The sequence below is a fragment of the Neophocaena asiaeorientalis genome, unplaced genomic scaffold (assembly GCF_003031525.2).
Source record: "Neophocaena asiaeorientalis asiaeorientalis breed wild unplaced genomic scaffold, Neophocaena_asiaeorientalis_V1.1 scaffold283, whole genome shotgun sequence".
In the NCBI taxonomy this organism is placed as follows: domain Eukaryota; kingdom Metazoa; phylum Chordata; class Mammalia; order Artiodactyla; family Phocoenidae; genus Neophocaena; species Neophocaena asiaeorientalis.
Window position 1 is genome coordinate 2,385,178 of NW_020172827.1, and position 23,532 is coordinate 2,408,709.

Consider the following 23,532-nt stretch of genomic DNA (forward strand, 5'->3'; position numbering starts at 1 on the left):
CCATTACTTTATTAATATTCAAGTTATGTTATCTATGAATGTTTCAAAGAATGAAATCCTATTTTCCCTAAAATAAAAATTTTAATTCCTGGGATGCTTTTTCTTTGTTTCTGCCCAATGTGCCTTCTTCCATAGAATGGGTGATACATCCTAACACTTAAGCTTCCAGACTCTCCATCCTTCCCTCCAAAAGACGCTCTCCCATTATCCTTCAAGCAGCTAATGAGTATAAACTCATACTAGAAGCACTAGTGAGGCCCTCATTATTTTAAAAATCCTAGAATATAAACGGTAAGAAATAGTTCCTATCATTGCACTCAGATTATTTTTTAATACATTTGGGTTTTGTTTTAGGGGGAATATTTATACTTGCTCAAAAGGCTTTTAAATACTAGTACACATATATATTCCAAATGCAGACAGGGTTGTATGCAAACTGGGAATACAGCCGTAAGAACACCACCTTATTAGGGAATTTCCCTTGCCTCATTTCAAAGGCGCTCCCCCCTCCTCCACCCTTTCCCATCTTCTCCCGACAACACCCCAAAAATGGCACCTATCCAAACTCAATACCCAAGAAAGAGACCCACGCTGAGAACTGACCTCAGGTCACTTTTCACATCAGTAAAAAAAGGGAGTTGGACTGGAGATTTCCGTGATCCCTCTATGGCCTGCGGATTAGGGGGTCCAATCTAGTCTAATCCACTGCACCTCCTTGGGGAGCTGATTCACACGCGCGCGCACGGTGAATCCGTGCGCTTCCCCCCACTCCCCCAGGGACAGCCGGCTTACTGAGTTAACACAAAACACCCTCACACCACCCAGAAGAAGAGTCAGGACTCTCCCTCCCTCAGCTGGGCAGTCTCCTGAGGCTGCTGACATCACAAAGGTGTCAACTGGCAACCTCATTGTCATGTGGCTCTCCCCTGGCTCCCCTTCACTTGCGAACGCAGGGAAAGAGTGAGACCTTTTAAAGCCGCCAAGCCGGCAGGCTTCCAGCAGCAGTCTGGGAGTGAGCAATCAGCAGAGCCACCAAGCCGGGCGGCAGGGCATTGGGCCTCGCGTTTCAACTTCTGTTCAGTTCTCCTGTAATGGAAAATCGCTTCGCCCAAAGCCAGTGTTACAGTTCTTTCCAGCGCCCCTCCCCCCGCCCCACCACGCCCCTCGGCAGCCTCCCGATCAGAGGGACAGCGCCCGCTGGAAAGTGGAAGGAGGGTAGTCGCCGCTTCTTACTATGTCCCGTGCTTCAGGCCCTGGGCCCGGGTGGTTACTCTTTTCCTTCGGAATGGGACTGGTATCGGGGTCAAGGTGTCCAAATAATTGTCAGTGTCAAGCCCAAGAAGTGATCTGCACAGGGGCCCAGTTAACTGAATACCCCTCTGACATACCCCTGAACACCCGGAGGCTCTACCTGAATGATAACAGCATCCGCTTTTTGCCAGCGATGAATCTAGGACTCCTCAGTGACCTTGTTTACTTGGACTGTCAGAAGAACTTGATTCAGGAGGTGATGGATTATACCTTCGTCGGGGTCTTCAAACTCATCTACCTCGATCTCAGCTTCAACAATTTAACCTTGATCTGCCCATACAGTTTCTCCATGCTCAGCAATCTGGTGCAGCTGAACATCTCCAGCAACCCTCATCTGTTATCCCTCAACAAGTACACCTTTGCCAACACCAGCTCTTTGAGGTACCTGGACCTCAGAAATACCGGCTTGCAGACCTTGGACCATGCTGCCTTCCATAACCTCATAACACTCCAGACCCTGTATCTGAGTGGAAACCCCTGGAAATGCAACTGCTCTTTCCTGGACTTCACCATCTACTTAATAATGTCCCCTCTGAACCATCCAGGTGAGGACTTGATTGGGTGTGGGGATGAGGATGTGATGACATAGGAGGAATTGGTTCCAGAAAAAGTGAAGTCAAAAGATGGTCAGTGTGGGAGAGATATCTGGGTAAAGTTGATTGAAAGCGTTCTTATTGCTCTGCAGGATCCATCCTTGGGTTGACTGGAGAGGCAGTAAGGACCAGTAGAAAAAGTTCTAGAATAGCCATCCAAATAGCTGAGTTCTGCTCCCATACTCAGCCCTTACTACTTGGCTGTCCTTGGGGAAGTCACAATTTCTCTGTGCCTCAGTTTCCTGATCCATAAAGTAGGGACAGTATTACCAAACATACAGAGCTGTCATGTCAACAGGAAATGATATGTATGGAAATGGTAAAGTACTGTAACTGCAAAGTGACAAAGAAATACAGGGACACTGTATTCCATTGGTAAACTATTTTAATCTGTTTAAGTGAGTGACTGACTTTTTTCAGGATCTAAAAGTAAATTCAGTCATTCATAGCCAGCAGAAAATCCAGTGGTATGATGTACAGAAGGGAAAGTTCAACAGAGACAGAGGAGGGGCACGTGAGCGACCTGGACATGAATGAGAGAGAGAGGAGAAGAGGAGGCATTTGATATCTTCTTTGTCTTCAGATGCTAACCTCACAAGGAAGGAGAGCACGGCATGAATGGGTGGAGAATGGACCACCGGTGTCCACTGTGTCAAGCAGGGAGATTCCAATCTCACAGGCAGACTCTCAAGTCTTACCTGGTAGAGCTCCAAGCCAGTTGCTGCCACTCTATCCACTGTCCCCACCCCTCTGCCATGGTCCCTGGGGCACTCTGGTGCCTCATCCCTTCTTCTTTTCAGTGACTTTACTGTCCCATTCTTATCCTTCAATTCCCCCACTCCACCAATACCACTTTCACCCAGGGAAGTCAGAGCTTTAGTAGAAGTGTGAAATAACCCTTCACAGAAAGCCTGGAGGCACTGATGTAATTAAACCCTATCAGAACCAAATCTTCTCTGCCTTCCCTGGGTGTGTGTTTTTGAAAATATTTTCATGCACCAGCTTCACAAAAGTCCTGCTGAAGTTTCCACCCTGAAGTCCTGCCCATGTGGCAATATTCTAGAAAGATTCCTGACCAAAATGACAGACTTTAAGGCGCACTGGGGGAGAAGGAGATGGGTGGTGAGAACAAGTAAAATTGTGCCTTCCTGGCTTTCCAATGGACGTGTCTTGAACTGTCTTCCAAGCAGGGGCTGGAATCTGATGAGGCAAGCAAGGCTTCCAGGATGCAGAATTGAAGGTGGCACCGAGACTGAGTGTCTCCTTAAATTTTGTGCCCGAGGCACCTGGCCCTGCTGCCAGGTACTTCAAATTGAGTTAGAATAAATCAAAAGGAACAAATTTTGTCAGACCGTCTTAACAGTACTAATCATAAAAGAACACAGGAGCAGTTTCTTGGGGGGCTTGCCTTGCCTTTCTAGTGATCATGCTTTCCACTTTTCTCAATGACTGGTGCTGTGCTGCTTTCTAGAAAGCTCTCTAAAAGAGGGTCAGTATTAATCATTCTCATGCATCAAATGTGATTCCCCAATGGGATTCTCCCTGTCAGTAGTGTTCATGTAACTAGCCTGTGGACCGGCATCATCTTTTCTTGCCACCTCCCCACCGCTCATACACATTTTCCTTGAGCAGAAACCACCAATTTGCCAGGAGGACCCCCTACTTAGCTGAAAAGGGTAAGTAGCTTGGCTTCTTCCCCAGTGCCTAAGCCTATATCACTTCACCTCCCACCAAATCTCATGTAATCAGAATTTTGCTTAAAAAGTTGTATATTCTCAGAACTTTCAGGCTAACTACTTTGGACTCCTTGACTCAATTCAATCCAGGATTGAAAAGGATTGTAAACCAGGTCTGTTTCACTGCATATTTTCAAAAACGTCAGAGGCGGGTGTCTATCTTGTCAAGCTCATAAGCTCCTCGTGAATGAAGAGTCTGGCTTTTGAGGTAGACAAATCTTTCATCCACTGGCCAGTGGGAGCCCCCCACCCTGACACACACACACACACACACACACACGCACACACACACACACACACACTTGCTAATCTGCTCATCTCTCTCTGCTGTTTGGTGGTGTAGAGGAACCCTCCCAGTTCACTTCATACAGAAATATGGTCTCATTGCTCCAGTTCACTATTATTATCTCTTAAAAACAGCGGTGAGCCCCAGCTCAGACATAGAATAATTTAGCTTTGTACGGAGTTTTGCAGCTGCTGAAGTTTTTTCACACATGCTGTTTCAGTTTCTTTACTTGAGTGTCACACCAACCCTTAAATTTTGTGCTCTAGGACTGTGGAAGAGGCTAGGATGGATATTTTTAACCCCTATCTTATGGTTAAGAAGGTAAACTGATTCACCCAAAACCACACAGCTACTAAAAGGCAAGAAAATGGTTTGAACCTCCTGATTTCAAATTCAAGTCTTTTCCCATGTGGCAACTCTCTCTTAAATCCTCATATTACATAACTATGATCGAATAAGTCACTTTAGTTATAAATATAAGTCATGTTTTAAGCATATGCCCACAGCACCTAAATTTCAGCTTTACCTGGCTACACTTGGAACTCACACTAGATCATTTTCATTGGATAATAAGCCCTAGTCATCATAAACTCATTATAATATGCCTGCACTTCCCTTGCAACCTGAGGTTTCACCCCAATCCACCCGAACTCTAAAAGAATGAACCTAACCTCAGTGTTTGCTCTCCTTTGCATGTTGTTCAGTCTGGTTCTCCCTTCCCATACACACACACACACACACACACAACCACAAACATACACACGAACACACATGCAAACACATACATACATGCACATATACAAACACAAAGTTGTGTCTACACAAACATACCATACATACATATATACATAATTACATACACACTCACCCACATATTACATGTGCATGACACACATACACATATAAATGCACAGATACACATCAACACATGAACACACACACACACAGAAACATACACAAAAAGCTGAAAACACACAATAAAATTCATTAGATGCTTCTCTTGCCCTTTAGCCAGACCTCAACATAATGGAAGATGTTTATTTCATGTGACTCTCATATGATGATTCATGCCTCTGTTAGGTGAAAATATCTTTGCTATTTACAAACACTCTAGTTGAACTCTCAACCTTTAGCCCACCTATTATACCACATTTCTATCAAAACGGTACTCTCTGGCATGTTCTAGAATGGGGTCTACACATCTCTTCCCCATGTGCCCAAATTTCAGGATACAGGAAGAATTTCTATGAAATAAGCTAAATAACCTGGTTATTTATAAAGGAGAATCCAACTTAAAGATGGGTTTCATTTTAGACCCAGGGAGATACTAAGCCTCAGTATTGGGAGATTTTGCCTGCAGTGCAGTATTGAGGTCTGCATGACAGCAGAATTCCAGTATATAGACCCCTTGTAAAGCAAGGCAGTGAAGTAAGGGACTTCCATGCTACCACTCAGCTCAGGCATTCATCCATTTAAATATTTATTGAGTGCCTATTATGTGCCAAACAAGTGTTCATAGAGGTAGCTAGCCAAGAACCCTGGGGTTGTGCATTGAGACTCATCTGACTACGGGCCACCTCCACCTTATGTGTCCCACGGTCCAATTAGGCACAGCAGAACTAACCTCACTGGACACAGCAAGACAAGAAAGGCAAGCATGTGCCTTTTGGGGTAGAACAAGTACTTCGGACAGCCTCAGCTTCAGGTGGTGAAGGACGGCCACCATACAGGCAGGAGAGCCCAGTATGAAGAGCTCAGGTTCTGGAGTGTAACAGTTGCGGATCATAACTCTAGCCCTGCCACTTTGTATCTGTAGGAGATAGATAATTTACTTAAGCTCTCCACACTTCAATTTCCTCATCTTTCAGACAGGTCTAATAATAGAACCAACCTCTCTAGGGCTGGTGTAAGGATGAAATGAGAACATTTATAAACTGCCATTAACATTAAGCCTGGCGCACCAAAAACATTCAATAAACAAATGGTTGGCAGATATAGGAAAGACACAGGATACTAAGAGAGTAGCAAATATCATTCAGGTGGTCCCTGGGACAAGCAGTGGACTTCAGGAAGGCTCAGCCTTATTGGAGGACAGTGTACCCTGTCCAGGAGATATGACCGTACAGATGCATATGGGGATATAAATAGGAGATGGGAAGGTAGGCAGCAGGTCCCAGGATTCTAATCCCTGAGAAAATGGGACAGAGGGAATCCTGGAGTTGAATATTGGATGAGTTATGAATACAGGAGTTCAGACCCTGGGAAATAAAACCAGAAGCTGAAATCAAGGCTTGGTCTCAGCCCAGGCCATGAGACTCAGGGCTGGGCCAGCAGCAGTGGCTCTTCCTGAGTCACCTGAGTCTGGAACTGAAGTTCTATCTTAAACACAAACCCCACTTCCAGAAACAGGTGTGAACATGCAGACATCTTTCAAGGGATGAGGGCAAGGAGGTCAGTTCAACTATGGGGCAGACATGGCCTTAGGAGAAGGAAGTCACCTACATGGTGTAATTTTGTGATCTGAAGAGTAATGAGCAGTATTTTTGCCCCAGTCTCTCCCCATCCACTGCCTACCATTGGGCTAAAATTAGCCATTAGAGATTCATCCTTCTGGGTCCCTAAAAGTGCCCCAATCTTGAAAAGGATTGTGAACAAATATGTAAGTTCCAGGGCAGAATAATACCGGTGCCCCTAAGCTTTTATCAACTTTCATATCAGAGGGAAGAGTGAGTTCTTGGGAAATGCAATTAGCTAAGATTAATTCTGCAGCAGTGGGGGAACCTTGGAGGAAGCCAAGATCCAGGAAAGAAATGGAGAGGTGTTAAAACAAAAGACATGAGGGCAATAATATGTCCTTCCCCTATGTCACGCCTTGGCTAAGTTCACCCCCCACAGAGGGGCTATAGAGGAGGCTGAATGTTTTATTCACCTTATTTCATCACAAGGCTACAGCAGATAGGAACATCAAAACTTTCCCATATTGACAAGAGATTTGGCGCTATCATGAAAAGTCTTCCTCAAAGGAAACCCTCCAATGATATACTCACCAGATGCACTGAAAACTGCCCAGTCCTCAAAGAGTTCACGTATTGACTTTCCAAACACAAAAATCATAGCAGAAATGGAGGTGAGTTGAAATGTGCTGGTTGCCTGGATGCTCTGATCAATACAGAGTTAAAACAGGTCCACAGATTCCATTTCCTTTTTGGCTCAGGTCAGAAAATAGGAGAACTAATTCCTGGCTGGAACTGTAATTTTCCAGTCATTAATGCTGTTTGAAGGTGAGAGTAGAAATTGAGCTCTTCCCAGGAGAGAGCTCCCCAGCAGGACAGGGTTGAATGCCTCTGAAGATGCTCTCAAAAACTCATGTAGTTCTAAGCTCCTGGACAGAAAAAGCCTGGCTTCCTACATCCCCTCCACCCTCAAAGTCTGGTCCAGCACTGTCCAACAAAAGCTTCTGCAGCAGTAGAAATGGTCTAAACCTGTGCTGTCCAGTACACTACCCACTAGCCACACGTGGCTGTTGAGCTCTTGAAATTAGGCTAGTAGAACTGAGGAACTGAATTTTTCATTTTACATCATTTCAATTCATTTAAATAGCCACATGTATGGCTAGTGGCCACCATATTGGTGGGCGAAGCCTTTAATATAGGAAGATATAGGAATCTTAAGCTGGAACTTTAGAATCTAGCCACATCCCAGGTAAGTGGCTATAGAGCCCAGCCCAGCATGGAGATCTTCTGACACCCAAGTTCAATGCTTTCTCCCATGCCATGATATTTCCTTACTATCAGGCACATCACTGTCTATTCAACTCTGAAACATTGATTGTGTGTTTATTACGTGCCCAACATTGTGTTTATGTTGCTGGGGTGCTTTATCACAGGGAAAGAAGTCATAATTCCTGTCCTGAATAAGGCAAATCTAGGGGGATACAAGAGAGAGAAAATGCAGTTGAAAGCCAGGAAGCCTGATCCCAGTCATGCCTGTGTGTGATTTGGGGTGAGTCATTTTTCCCTCTGAGTCTCATTTGTCTCTGAAATAAGGGAAGAGGATTAGATACTCTATAAATCCCTTCTCGTTGGCAGCCTATGAACCTAAATAGAAAGATAAGATGCACTTAGATGAAGGGAAAGGAGAGCAGTGGTCAGCAGACAGGGTCCCAGATGACCAAGTGCACAATGAGTCCGTGTCGAGGTGCAGGTGTTCCTAGAGATGAGGGCAGTGGTGACACAATTAGGAAGTGCAACCTCTAACCCCTGCACTCTCCCACTTCCTGTCTTAAGCAATGGCCTTGAACAATGTCTGGCCTTGAAAAATGCCTCCACCCCCCAGGCACTCAGTGCCCCGGACTTTCCTCCCAGACCTGGTCTGCTCCACCAGTGGTTCTCAAACTGTCATGAGCACAAGAGCCCAGGCTCCACGTCTAGAGGCGATGACTCAGTGAGATGTTGGGGCAGGTGATCCTTAGGCCACATTTTGAGAAACCCTAGGACAATGGTCTGGGTTCTAGCTCTATGGTGGCTACTCCATCTGGTGAATAAATTGATTTACACTAAGATGTTAGTAGCTAATAATGTTTTGATATGTCTCCCTCAAGGAGCATCTGCAGTGTGACAGGGAACAACCAGAAACAGTGAGAATTCAGAAAATCACAGGCTACTAACGTAGATGTGGCGGTAGTCTCAGAACAGAGGTTCCGTCTGTGTCAACCCTTACATTATAGTCCTTAGGCAGTCCTGCTTAGTCCGATGGTGGGGCCCACAAGTCAAAAAGAGGAGTCTGCACAGGAGTGCTGCCGATGCAGGGGGACAAAGCCACTCAGGGACATCTGCAGGGAGCAGATGGGTTGGGTCATGTGCTGTTTCAAGTCCAAGTCATTTTGAGGGCATTTTGAACAGGAACATCTCAGTCTCATTCTGAGGCTATTTCATCCTGTATTCAAAGCTGCTCTCATAGGATAATGGCCCTATTTGAATCCACCAAGTACAAAATCATCTACAACTGCGCCAAAACTTAGATTTCCAGAATGAATTCAGGTCCTCACACCCTTCCACTATGCTAACCCATCTCCTCCATCACGGAAATTGCAATAAAGACCAGACACCAGAAAAGGGAACAGCTGGGCAGCAGTCATTGCCAAGGCTGTCAACTGCTCCGCTAGCACACCTCTCCCACCTTATCACGAACACCCTGGCCTTGTGGCTCCCTCCTGTTGAGAGCCAGTGGAGCAGCCTCATGAGGACAACAAGGGGGCTGAGAGGGGTGCGACTGGGTCAGTGATCCCTAAATCATCCAGAAAATTCGAGAAGGGGTGGGGATGGCAAGCATGTGCGGTTTGGGAAGGACCTCTAACTCGGCCCTGTTGGAATCCCTTAGAGTGGGTGATCTAAAGTTCCCTCGAGCTCAGAAATGCCAGACCTCTATGCATGGCCCCTCTGATCACCCAACACCACTCAGGCCCCTGGAAGGAGGCAGTGCAAGGCCAGCCAAAGCAGCCAACCTCAGTTTCTTCATCTCTAGAGATGAAGAATTCCCCGAGCTGTAAGGAATCCAGCAAAGCACAGATGCAGCTAGAAAGAGAAACAGGGGTCTGGCCATCTAGGGCCTTTGTTTATGGTTTTTCTAGGGAACATGTAACGTATCTTGAGAAGTTTTGGCAGGCAGGCAAGATGGATACAGGGCTAGGAGGCTCGTATGGGCATTCAGACAAGAGAGGATGGCAACAGTGTGGATGAAGAGGTACAGACAGGTCAGAAGCAACTGTTTAGAAGGTAGAAGCAACAGGACTTGGGACTGAACTAGACCCTCCCAGAGTTCCCTGTACTCCCTTTGTGACTCTTAGCACAATTAACAGATTTGTATTAATTTAACATTTGTCTTCCCTGATAGACAGGAAGGTCTCTAAGAGCAAAGAGCAGGTCTGAATCTTCAGAAAGATTCAGACACAGAGAAAATGCTCAAGAAATATTTGAGTGAATAAAAAATCGATGAGACATGGAAAATAAAGGAAAAGAAAAAAATCAAGTATTGGCTTGGACAGCTATGGGGGCTCCACTGAGAGGAGGGGTAGTGAGGGGATTAGGAGAGAAGCCAAGTCCCATCATGAACGTGTTGAGTGGGAGGTCTTTGTGAGCCAGGAGGCATTTGGATATTCTGACCTGAAATTCATAATAGAGAATAAAATATATGTTTGGAAATCATCAGCTCATTGGTGATCATCAAAACCAAACAAAGGATGAGATCAGCCAGGGAAAGAGTTTAGAATGAGAGGGTAACAGGGCAAGGACAGAAGCTTTGGGGGAATGCCAACATATTGAAGCATCAAGTAAGAAAAGCAGAGAATTTAATAAAGTGAAGGGACCAGCAATGGAAATATGGTGCAGGGTGGTGTGGTCTTTCTAGACAGAGGGAAGAACAAGTGCAAAGGCCCTGGGGTGCAATGAGCTCGATGTAGCAGAAGGTGGGTATGGCTGAAGCGGAGTGAAGTCAAGGTAAGAAATGAGGTAAAAAATCAGAGGCCAGATCTTATAGGACCAACAGGCCATGGAGAGGCTTTTGACTTTATTCTAAATGTGACAGGAAGTCATGAAAGGGTTTTGAGCAGGAAGTGACACGATCTATGGTTTACAGCTGGTTCCCACTGCTAGATGGAGAGAGACTGTGGAAAGTGGGGACACAAGTTAAGAGGCTGTCACAGTTCAGGCAAAGGGAAGACTGTGGCTTGGCCCAGGGTAATGGTCCAGAAGATAAGAAGAGGTAAGAATTGGGATATATTTTGAAGGTAGGACTAACAGGATTGTCTCATGGCTTAAATTATGGGATGTGAGAGAGGAAACAGGAAGGGCTCCCAAGTTTCTGCCTGGGTGACTGGTGAATGGTGCTGTCTTCCACCACTGAACTTTTCTAAATTGCCTATTATCCATGAGGATAATAACTGTCCACTATCTGGATTTTTCTGAGAAGATGAGTTATTATTCAGCAGGTCCAGCTCTAGGCCAAACTGAGAGCAAACTAGGGTTTGCCATTAGCTTCCAGGAACTGATTGGTACCATCCCCCAGGCCTGTCATGTAGCTGGCTCCCCTCCTCCATCAAGAAAGGCAGTAGCAGGGGTTCCCCAGGGAAGGGATTAAGTCATTGGCTTCTTTTTCAGAGGACTTTACACTTTAAGCCTTCTTTTATCAGTGGAATGAATGGTTCTATCTCCTGCTGACAGAATTTTGGGCACTGACAAGCACATGAGAAGTATGAGGAAAAGGGGTCTTTCTACCTCTAAATCTTGCCCATATACAACCACTTATACAAAAAAACCAGTCCTGTAGCCTAAAGCACCCTTAAAGCACAGGAATAATCAGGTTGAACTTGCTGGATTTCAAGGTTGTTCCTGTAATGTTCCAAGAGTCTATGAATCAGGTTTAACCTTTACCAAAATATGAACTCTTTATCCAAGGGAAAAAATTGTATCAGATAAGAACTGTACTGCCCAAGCCCAAATCATCCAAAGCCAAGGATGCTTCAGACCGAGAGTCAGCACACACTTTCTATGAAAGGGCAAATAATGAATATTTTAAGCTTTGTGGGTCTTTGTTGCCACTATTCACTCTGTCATTTGTAACATGAAAGCAGCCATAGAATATACATGAATGAATGGGCATGGCTGTGTTCCAATAAAACTTTATTTACAAAAACAGGCTGCAGGATGGATTTGGCCCACAGGTTGTAATTTGCTGAAGCCTGGCTCATGCCATCAAGGGAAGACAGCTGAGTGATGAGGAAAAGAAGCTCTAGGGTGGCAAAGGTAGGAGCCAATGGAGGACTAGAAATGCTCAGAGGACCATGCATGAGGGTCTAAGAAGGGAGCCTTGCTGGCCAGTTGGCTTTGGTGGTGCTGGGCTGCTATACGGTCCAGTCTAGGTTTCCCTCTAGGGAGTCTTCTCCTCTGAGCCACCCATAGTACAGCAGAATATGATAGTGATCCCCTCAAATTCTAGCAGAAACCTGTCCTAAACAGCAAGGCCAAAAATATGAGTTTAAACCCATAATCCACCCATTCTCTATGCATTCAATAGACATTTATCAAACCTCTATTGTGTACCAGGCACTAGGGATACAAAGGTGAACAAATAGGGTCTCTGCTCTCAAACAGTAATTGGGGAATAATAATAACTACCTTTTGCCATCATGCTGGCAGCCCTTGCATCCTCAGCCCCTTGCCCATCTGCACTTACCCTCATTTCCTTCTCTGCAGTCTCAGAGGACACTTCAAGGCTTACCCCTCCATTTGAACAGAACAGTCATCTGTTCCTGCCTCCTCCAGGACTTCACACCCCTTAGCTCACTGAATCCTTCCCCAGACTCTCATGAGGTAAGCAGGGATTGGTATCAGCCTAGTGTAGAGTAGTCCAAGATGGCAAGAGGTTAGTTAGCTGACCCACCTATAGTCTTCTATCTCCCCAGGTTCCCTTTCCTCCAGCCGAGCATTATGTCAATGACATTGACCCCAAGGGGCATTAATAACAAACAATATTTAATTCACTCAACAAACATACTTTGAGCTCTAGTATGTGTTAAGCACTATTCTAGATGTTGAGGACACAACAGTGAAAACAAATCCATGTCTTCATGGAGTTCATAATCTAGTGGGCGGAGGCAGACAAATGAATAGGTAGTTGACAAATACATAATTTAGCTGGAGGAAAAAATACTGAACATCTAATGATGTTCAGGCAAGCTGGGGCCTAAGGAGGAGAAATGAGGGAATTAGGCCCTTCTCTAGGTTCCAGGTGGAAGTTTCATGACAAAGTGCTTAAGCTGATGGAAACTGGTATTTGCTCTCCAAGTTGCAGTGTAATTGAGAGAGAAGTCTCCAAATTCTATCCTCTCACTTTACGTGGCCACCACATGGAGGCTGGCCTCCTCCACTCAGCCCAGACAGGTCCTAAGCCTTGCTGGCCAGTTGGCTTTGGTGGTGCTGGGCTGCTATATGGTCCAGTCTAGCAGCAGACCCCAGAACTGTGGTCACTTCTGCAGACCAAGAAAAGGAGCAGTTCCTCTTAAAACCACCAGGTTCAAGCTGGCTTTCTGAAGGAAGGCTTTCCGGGCTCCTGCATTAACAGGTGTGGTTCTGGGCCCCAGAAACTCTTGCTGCTCCATGCATTCGATTTTGGCAGACAGGTTTTCCACCTGTGAGCAACGTGCCACATGTGGAACTAAATAAGGGGGTAGTTTATGTTTCCTCAGGAACTATTTGCAGGAAGAATTTAAACATTAATGATACCTGTAATTGTACCTGGGCGCTTTAACTGGGGCAAATGTCCTGCACCCATGAAGTAGAGCTGAGGAAGTGATAAGATGGGGCTTAGTCACATGTTTGTAATGTGAATGGAAGCCCTGGGATTGTGCAGAACACAGAACACACAGCAGTACCTGGTAGCCTTTTCTCAGAGGCAAGGAGATCAAGAAAGGCAGAGACAGAATAACTGATGAACAATTTATTCGTTCTGTAGCCTGGGAATAGTTAAAGCTACTTAGCGGGGTGCTCAGGAGTAGAGTTTAATTTTGTGAAGCACCTTATATGGTGTCTAGCACATATCAGACACTCCAGGATGAGTAGATAGGTCTATAAACTCTAAAGTCATCATACTAGACTAGGAAAAGAATGCATGACTAACAAGCTAAAGAAGAGGAAATGAAATAATAAAATAGAAGGAACATAGTCAAGGGGTAGGATCATTTAAAAAGTAGGACAAATGGAAAACAAATAGTTAATCCAAATATATCAGTCTAACATTAAACATTAATGGGCTGATTAAAATACAAAGTTTGCTAGATTGATGAGAAACAAAACCAAACTACATCCTGCTTACTAAATATGCCTTAAGTATAGAAACATAGAAAGATCAAAAGTAAAAGGATGGGAAAAGCTACACAATGCAAACACTGACCAAAAGAAATTTGGTACAGCCATACTTATGTCATCAAACAGAGTACACTTTAAGGTACGAAGCATTACTACAGATAATAAGTGATATTGATCAATGAGAAAAGGATAAATCTACCAAGAAGAGGTAACTTTATGTGCATCTAATAGCATAGCTTCAAAATATGTAAAGCAAAACTTGACAGAATTATACAGAGAAGTAGACAACTGCATAATCATAACTGGTGGCTTTAACATACTTCCCCTGTAACTAATAGACAACTAACAATCTAATAGTAACGGAGACAATAGTTTTGAAAAGTCAATAAAAAGTCAAAGAATATAAAAAGTCAATAAAGATATAAATAAAATAAATAAAGATACAGAAGATCTGTATAAAACCACACCCTAATCAACATACAATGTACTCAACAAAGACAGAATACATTTTTTTCAGTGCACATGCAAAAACGACTAAAATCGACTTTATGTCCAGCCATAAAGCAAATTCTCGATAAATCTCAAAGGGTTGAAATCATAAAGAGTATGTCTCTGACCACAGTAGAACTGAGCTAGAACTCAATAATAAAAACATTACTAGAAAATCCCCAAATACTTAAAAATTAAGTAATTCATTCAGTGAATGATAGCTCTTGTTATCAAGAGCGGTAATGATCAGACAAGGATTATGTCATCAAGAGCTAAAAATGTCTCTAGTAGGAGAGAAAAGATGTACCCCTTCTCTGGCAAATAACCACCAAGCAACACAGAATGTGGTAGGTGCAGTAAGAATGATACTAGGAAATGCTATAGATGAGTTCGAAGTGGGAACAGTCACATGGCTGCCCTCTGACGTGGTTTGGGAAGGGTTACTGGGGGTAGATGCATGTACACTAGACCTTGAGGGATAGGAAGGACTTGATCACGCAAAAGTTAGAGGAAGAGATATTTGACGCAAAAAGAGCAGGGTAACAAAGCTAGCTACAGATAAGGGGGATATGTAATCAAGGAATAAAGACAGTTTAATTTGAAAAGGGTGGGGTACTGGGGGAACTCGGAATTAAGGTGGGAAAGGTAGGAGGGGGCAGATCCCGAGGGCTCTGAACACCAGGCCGGTTGATCTGGATGCTATTCTGAGCCCCACAGGGGAGTCAGAGGAGGGTTTTGATCCAGAGTGTGCCTGGCAAGAGCCTAGCTTGCAGAAGGGGAAATCTGGCAGGAGTGTGTGAAATGGTCCAGAGCTGGGAAACTGGGAAAGGGTGGAGACAGACCTGCTAAGAGTTGAGAGCTCACACCTTGGCGGTGACAGGCAATGAGGGGGGGAGAGTGAATGCAGCAGTAGAAAAACGCTCCCCACAGATCCACCCACATCCCTCACTTAAAAGCAGCCTAACAATGCATTAAAATCACTGCCTAATTGCTCCTTTCAAGGTAATGCTCCAAAATGGAGAAATATGCGTTTAATGTTTAGTCTCATCTCTGCCACCCAAGTCCCAATTTAAAAGCCTAATCTTTTTAAAAATAGAATGAGATAAACTGCCGTAGGCACACTCCAGACCCTCAGAATCCCATGTTCTCCTTTCTCAAATACATCTTTCTTTGTATATTCCCATGTGGTGTCTCTGGCAGCTTGGGCAGGTGACTTAAGCCCTCTCTTGCTAGAATTCCTGAAGATGGCAGGGGCCTCCCTTACTCCTCACTAGCCCCACTCTTGGGCCTCCTGGACAAAGCCCCAGAGGTCCTGGAAGCAGGCTGACTAGAGACAGGTCTTGAGGTGTAATTGTGTTCCTGTCCCTTTACAGCACGCTGAGGTGGAGGCCCAAGGCCCCTTTCCCTCTCCCACGGGCCAGGGTTGCCCTGAGGGCCACTGTCTCACACTCATTCCAGAGAGGGTCTTCTTCCTCTCCTTTCCTCTGTAATCTTTGTAGCCAGTGGATGTAGCAGCCCCCATGCTGGCTTCCTCCTCGTATGTCTACAGCCTCCTCCATCAGGGAGTCCTCACAGCACCACAGACTTCAGGCCATCTTCCTGAAAGTAACAAATGACTTCACTATAGGTGCACTGACCCAGAACCAGGGTGCAGGGAATAGCGTCCAGCTTGGAGAGACTTAGCACTCAGCCTGGACAGCTGTCTCCAGCCACCCAAAGCCAGCTGCCTCCTACCCAGTCAGCTCACTTCTGTATTCCTTTCCCTAATTCTCCTGCTTCTAGCTCCAGTCCAAACCTGATTTCCCTCACGTCCTTGGTCACCAAGGATATCAGTGTCTTCACATAGTCTGAAGTTTCTACCCTGATCTAGGTGAAGCTTCCCCCCACACTCGCCTCTCTCTGTATCTCCCACTTCTGCCAAAAAAAGCTCAGATAGCTCAGTCTGGGTTTTCTCTGTCTCCTGTCCCCTGACTGGAACCTGCAGGTTATCCAAAACCTTCAAGTTAGGAAACCTTCCTGAGTCTCAGTTTCCTTATGTATAAAACAAGGATGATAGTGTGTGTCAACGTTGCTGTAAGAATTAAACGAGATAGCATTTGTATATCACTTAGCATGTAGAAAGAACTTGGTAAATATTAGCTGCTATTATGATTTGGATCATATTGTCTCAAACCCTGGTCTCAACCCTGAATGTGAGCTCATTTATCTAATGCTCATTTATATTCACCTGGACGCCGCTCACAGGCACCTCAGCATCAACACGGCGGAGTATACGGAGCTAGAAAAATGCAGGGCTGATGACAGGGCTCTGAGTCATCTGTGCATCTATTGTGCACAGCGTATTGTGTGCACTATTGTGTACAATAGCTTGCCTTCTCACCTGCGGCAGTTAAGTCCTCCTAACTACCCTGAGAATAGGTATCATTCTTTGTAAGATGAGGCAATGGTATTCAGAGACAGAGTCAGACATCCTGCTGAAGTTTACCAAATTAGTAAGTAACAGTGTGTTTGAACCCTAGTCTGTCTGCTCCAGAGCCCACTTTGCCTTCTGTTATATACTGAAGTCCGCAGTGCTTGGTGTGGAAAGGTGCTCAGAGAAGGAGCCAGGCAGCTGAGTCAGTGGCTAAAAAGGACTGAAGGCTCATGTAGATCATATGATCATCTAGTGATACCAACATCACCACTGAGAAACAGAACTGCTTCCGGTATTGGCTGTCTCTTTTCCCTGAGCTCCCCCTTTATTTCTCCAGGTTGGGGGCGGGTGGAGCTGAGGGTGAGGCATAGAGAGCACACAGTAGGCATTTCCAGAGAATTTTGTCCCTCCTAAGTGGCGTGCGATGACATTGGGTAGCCTTAGTGATCCCTGGCTGGGCTCAGGAACAGGGCAAGGGGAAAGGACAAAGCAGAGGGGGAAGGAGGGGGTCAATAAGAGGAAGGGGAGACAGAGATGACGAGCACTGGTGGAGTTCTGTGGAGTGTCAACACTCCACGGCAATCTTGCTTAAGTTTCCAACCTCCCAGCTCCTGCTGTGGTCTCTCGTTCCTTGAGGAGCCTTAGAAAGCAAAGCCCATTTTCAGGAGGTGAATCTGAACACAGCTAAGCCTCGGGCAAAAAGCAGTCCAGGAGCAGTCTCAAACCTTAATGTGCCCCAGAGATCACCTGGGGATCTTGTTAAGATTCAGATTCGGATTCAGGAGGCCTTGGGGTGGTGCCTGAGATTCTGCATTTCTAACGGGGTCCATGTGATGCCGATATCGCTGGCCCACAGACCACACTTTGAGTAACGAGAGTCCAGACAGCCTCTCCGAGTCCCTGCTGGCCTCAGCACCCTGGGGGTTCTGCTGTTTCAGCACTCTGCCTGCTGTGTGTTTCCTCTTAGATGAACAAAATGCCACGTGCCTGGAGCCCACAGAACTGGCAGGGTGGCCCATCACGAAGGTGGGGAACCCGCTCCGGTACATGTGCGTCACGCACCTGGACCACCAAGACTACATCTTCCTGCTGCTCATCGGCTTTTGCATCTTCTCCGCGGGCACCGTGGCCGCCTGGCTGACGGGCATGTGCGCCGTGCTCTACCAGAATGCCCGCCGCAGATCGAGCGAGGATGAGGCAGAGGACGAGCTCGGGCAGAGTGTAGAAGCCAGCAGGAGGATTTTTCAAAGCAGGGTGGAGTCTGGCCAGGACGGGTTTCCTCAGCTGATTTAGTTGCCAGGCGTTGCTGTCTGATGGACTTTTCCCAGGCTCCCTGCTTTCTGTCTTGCCCTCCCCTCCCCACTCCTCAAAGCTGTCTTAGAGGTTGAAGCCTACTAGTAAAATAAATAAAACATTTGGTGGCCATTTCACAGGGTGGTCCTTTCCTGTTCAACCAACCCAGGGATAATTCCTTGATCTCAGAAGGATGGCATAGAACAAAGTCTAGAGAAGCTGTTGGAGGCACCTAAATGCTGAGGAAGGCCACAAGGAAAGCGGGCCAACTTGTGTTTGATGAGCACCTACTATGCTATGCCCCTAAACTAAGTGCTGGAGGGAGGGATGTGACAAATACAAGATTTGAGATCCGTCCTCAAAGAGCAACAATTTAGGGCAGGGTTGTGGGGGGAGGGCAGTCAAGATTAAAATGATTCAAATGGAGAAAAATACAAGGCAAAATGACAAGGACTAACATGAATGGAATATGTCTATGGGCTATCTTCACACTTCACCTCCTAATTATCAGAACAATCCTACTTTACAGTGACACTGTTTTACTCAAATGGTAAGCAGTACAGCCTCCCAAAGTCCACATCCTTTCCTTTAAACAAAGCTGCCTTTCAAAGGGATGTTTAGCAACATAACCAAAGGTCCGTCGTGTCAGCCTTGGACAAAACGAAGGAGAGAGGCACACAGAGCCAGCCACCACTTACTGAGGCCTTACCAAATGCCCAGCATCCTACCACGCTTCAGAAACATTTTCTCATGGGGTTAATCCTCTCAACAACCAGGTCAGGAGGTCATTGTTTCCTCATTTTTCTGATGCTCAGAGAGACCACAGCTCAAGATCACACAGATGATAAGATGCAGAACAATTGCTGAACCTCAGGCTGCCTGACCCCAAAGCCCATGCTCTATGCACTGTGACCTCCTGTCTCTGATAAAGCAACAGAATAGCTAAGTATGTACCCATATGGTCCTGCTCTCAGGACTGCTTAGGAGAAGGCAAAGAGAGCAGAAGGCAGGGGTGGCTCAACGCAAAGACCCGTTCCAGGTTTTCCCTTTCTCTCTACCCAGATCAAATCATGCTCACGTTCAAAACTAGATCAAAGGCCCGCCCACGGAGCTAGCTGTCCCTAAACCCCCAACCAGACCTACCTTTACCTCTGCACTTCCGCCGTGAATTGTACGTTATTCCCCCAAATTTGTCTGGTGTGATGGTTAAGAGCATGAGCTCACAAATAGGATTCCTACCCTTGGTTTTGTCCTTACACCTGGTTTTGGTTTTGTCCTTACACCTGGTTTTGTCCTTACACCTGGTTTTGTCCTTACACCTGTGTGAACTCGGGCTTCCTACTTGTCATGACCTTGAGGACAGAGACTGCCTGTTATTCTCCATGGACACAGCACATGCCTTACACAAGGTAGGAGCTCAATAAATGTTTATTATCGCATTCTATTTAAATCCCAGCTCACCGATCATTCTTATTCTGTTATCCCGATTGTGAGGGGTGACCATGGACAAGTTATTTAACTTCTCTGTGCCTCAGTTTCTTCATCTGTAAATGGCACTCGTTATAGTGCTTACATCACAGAGGGATATTGTGAAACTAAAATGAATACCAATTATAATAATATATCCTGGAATAATTTTAGACTTACAGAAAAGTTACAAAGAGAGAACAGAGAATTCCCATATAGCCTTCACCCAGTTTCCCCCAAAGTTAGCTCATATTACAGTTATCTCACAGTACATCTGTCACAACTAAAAAAGTAACTTTGGAATATTACTATTAACTAAACTTCAGACTTTATTTGGATTTCACCAGTTATTCCCCAATGTCCTTTTTCTGTTCCAGGATCCAATCGAGGTTACCACATTTGCATTTAGGACATTCTTAAAAATAACAATATATCTAACATTTATTGGGCATTTCTGTATGTCAAGCATTGTTCTGAGTGTTTCTATATATATTGACTCATTTAACTGTCAAAATAACCCTGTGAGGTGGATATTATCATTATTATTATCCCCATTAGATAAGGAAATTAGGGCTTAAGTAACTAGCTCAACATTACACAATAAGACCAGAAGTCAAACCAGCTCTGTCTGACTGTTTCCCCCAAAGCACTAGTCAATAGTAGCTCTCAAGAATTTAAACTACCAAGATAGTCTTGGCAAAAGAAATCTGAATTGCAGCTTTGCACAATAGTTTCTCCCCTAAGAGGCCCTGGATCTTTCCACACACACACACACACACACACACACACAAATAAAGGACTCAGCATCTTCTCTGGCCCTGAAGAGACTGCAGTGAATGGGCAGAATCAAGACGCTCGGGGATCTTACAGTCCAGTTTGGTGGAGACATAAGTAAACAGGTGATTTCAGGTCAGAGTGGTAAGTGAAGGGTAGGCCTCGGGGTTCAAAGGGACACAAGGGAGGGATACTAACCCAGAAAGTAGCAGGGAGTCTTGAAAGGCTTCCCTGAGGAAGAGACATCTAAGCTGAGACTTGAACGTTGAGTTGGAATGAGCCAGGCAAAGTGGCAAAGAATATATGTGGGCTAGGGGGGCATTCTAAGTAACAGGAACTACACATGCAAATGCCCAGAAGTGGGAAAGAGCCTGACACATCATTATAGCGAGAATATAGAGTGAAAGAAGAGGAAGACAGGAGAGAGATCATGTAAGAGAGAGACCCAAGGCCAGACTCTGAAGTCCTTACGCATACCTTGTGTTACTCAGGGTTATGATAGATTCTGCTGCAGTAACAGATAAACCCCAAAGTTTCCTTGGCTTAACACAACAAAGACACTTTTCACTCATGTCAAGTTCAATGTGGGAAGGGCAGCCCTCCTCCATCCTGCAGCTACAGCCTCTAGAACACGAGCCTCAGGTCCACTGCAGAAGAGAGAAGAGATGTAATGGGCATGTAGCTCTTATCTCCCCGGGCCTGGAAATGACACATGTCACTTTCCCTCACACTTTGCATGGCCCCAACCTCATGGCAGTCTGTGTGCCAGGAAAGCAAAAGGTGATGGTAGATAAAATACTGCGTCTAGCCTACCGTGATAAGGAATTTGAAGTGTCCCCTGGGGACCCCAAGGTCCACTCGAGAGTTTTTAGCATGAGAATCACATGGTCTAATTTGTGCTTTAGAAAGCTCACTCGGGCTGTAAGGTCTTCACCTTAGGTGAAGGGAGGGAGGTATGATGGCAAACAAGGAAACTAGCATATTGCACTTTTCCAGGGGAGACAGAGGGTGACGGAGCAAGGGCTGTGGCACTGGGAACAGAGAGAAGCAGATGAATGTCAGTTATGTTGGAGGTAGAGTTGACAGAATTCTGTGAGTGACTGGACAGGGGAGGTAGGGAAAGAATGGATGGGCGGAGGATACACAGAAAGTAGAAGGAGTTAAGGAGGGTGCCCAAACTTTTGATTTGGACAGCCAGGGGCCTGGTAGCACCAGTCACCCAGGCAGAGAGAACCATCGTGGTGTACTGGATGTATAAACTGGCCAAACAATAAAACATGAGCAGCGGGACAGGGCGTGAGTGGCAGGCGTCGGGGGACGTGGGGAGACAGAAGGTTAAATCATTATTCTCTTCAGTGGAAAGTCAATAGTGCCTAAAATTGAAAAATCAGATAGAAGCAATATAAGCATATTCTTTAGAGATACCAAAAAAAATCAGTCAAAAGAGTTTCAAGTGTCTGCCTCTGGGGAGGGAAAAGCATGGGGGAAAAGAATGGAAGATTGCTGTTTTTCATAACAAATTTTGTAGAACTACAACTCTTTAAATAAACTATATGCTTCTGTATTTGATTAAAATGTTTTTTTTTTAAAGAAAAGACTGGCTTGTCTAGGATGTTGCTACCTTCAAGAGGTGTCTTTAACCACCTTTTTTATACAGAGGGGTATCCACATGATTTCAAAGGGCAATGTGCCTGCAAAGGGAATGTTCCTACTCCCTGCCAGATTTCTTCATTCACACTGTGCCCCTGAGCTTGAGTCCCAGAAAAACCAGAGAAGGCTTTCTAGAGGAGACCATGTTTAGCCTAGATCTTGAAAAGTCATAGGATTTCATGGAGGAAGGGACACTTCAGATGGATGGTAAGAGTGAAAGCATGGAGGTATGACAAAGAGAGATGTGTTTGGGGAATGATTGTGGTTCTGTTTGGCAGCCTTAATGACAAATTGAAGTGACTCTAGGATGGAAACAGAAGATCAGTCAGGTAGCTAATGAAACTGATTTTCACAAAATCTGGCCCATGGGCCACCTGTATCAGGGTTCTAAGGATCCCTCAGTGCTTCTAAATCCTCAGGAGGGGGTGAGACAGTATTCTGCATTATAATATGTTCTCCCGGTGAATCTTATACATAGTAAAATTTGAGAAACGCTGGTCAAGCACGAGGAGATAAAGTCCTGAAGTAGAGACCATGTGAACAGGAAGGAGGAAATGGTCACTAGACCTAGGACCCCATAGAATGCCAGGGCCTCTTGGGTCCAGAGTTGATCTCGGCCATCAGGTCAGGGTAAGTGGCCCTCCTGTCTGCAAAGAAATGCAGATGCTGGGGAACCAGCAGCACCCAACAGCTCCTGCCCACCACCTACTGCCATTCCTGCCTCACTAAAAGGACGCCCACTTCACACAATACGGTAGGAGAAGTAGTAACTTCCAGTTTCAGCTTTTCCATTACACGTGTGATCTTAAAGATGTCGCTTCATTGCTTGGGTCTTAGTTTCCCCAAACGTAAAATGAGGTGGTTAGACTAGATTACCTCAAAGCCCACCTCATATCTAACCTTCTGAAGACAACTATGGATAATATCCAGAATATACAAGGAACTCCTGAAAATCAAAATGATAAATAACAAGAACCCCAATAAAAATATTGGCCGAGAATATGAATGGGCAACTTATAAAAGAAGAAACCCCCAAAAACTAACTAGCATATAAAGAGGTGTTCACACTCATTAGTATTCAGAGAAATGCAGATTAAAACAATAGATGTGGGGGCTTCCCTGGTGGCGCAGTGGTTGAGAGGCCGCCTGCCGATGCAGGGGACACGAGTTCGTGCCCCGGTCCGGGAAGATCCCATATGCCGCAGAGCGGCTGGGCCCGTGAGCCATGGCCGCTGAGCCTGCGCGTCCGGAGCCTGTGCTCCGCAACGGGAGAGGCCACAACAGTGAGAGGCCCGTGTACCGCAAAAAAAAAAAAAAAAAAAACAATAGATGTTACTTTACACTTATTAGATTGGCAAAAAAAATTGAAAACTGGATCATGTCACATGTTGGCAGGGATGTGCACTACTGAAGGAAGTAGAGATGGGTACAGCCAGCCAGGAGAGCAATCTGGCACTATTTAAGTCAGATTGAGTGTGTGCCTACCCTACCACCCAGCAAGTCCACTCACTCCTAGGTAGATCTCCTGCAGAAATGATCACACAGCCTATAACGGAGCACACAGGAAGACATCCATTGCAATGTTATGTGTAGTGGCACAGAGTTGGAAGAGTCACTAGGTAAAATGTATAGAGTGCTATCGAACAGTTATAAGCAACTA

The 23,532-nt window shown here is 45.3% G+C and overlaps 1 protein-coding gene across 1 annotated transcript; it reads left to right on the plus strand.

The window, feature by feature from the left end:
- Positions 1-1,234: 1,234 nt before the first annotated feature.
- Positions 1,235-17,981, plus strand: LRRC52 (leucine rich repeat containing 52). Its single transcript, XM_024741970.1, has 2 exons — positions 1,235-1,856; positions 17,656-17,981. The coding sequence occupies exons 1-2, from the start codon at positions 1,235-1,237 to the stop codon at positions 17,979-17,981; spliced, it is 948 nt and encodes a 315-aa protein (XP_024597738.1).
- The last annotated feature ends 5,551 nt before the right edge of the window (positions 17,982-23,532 follow it).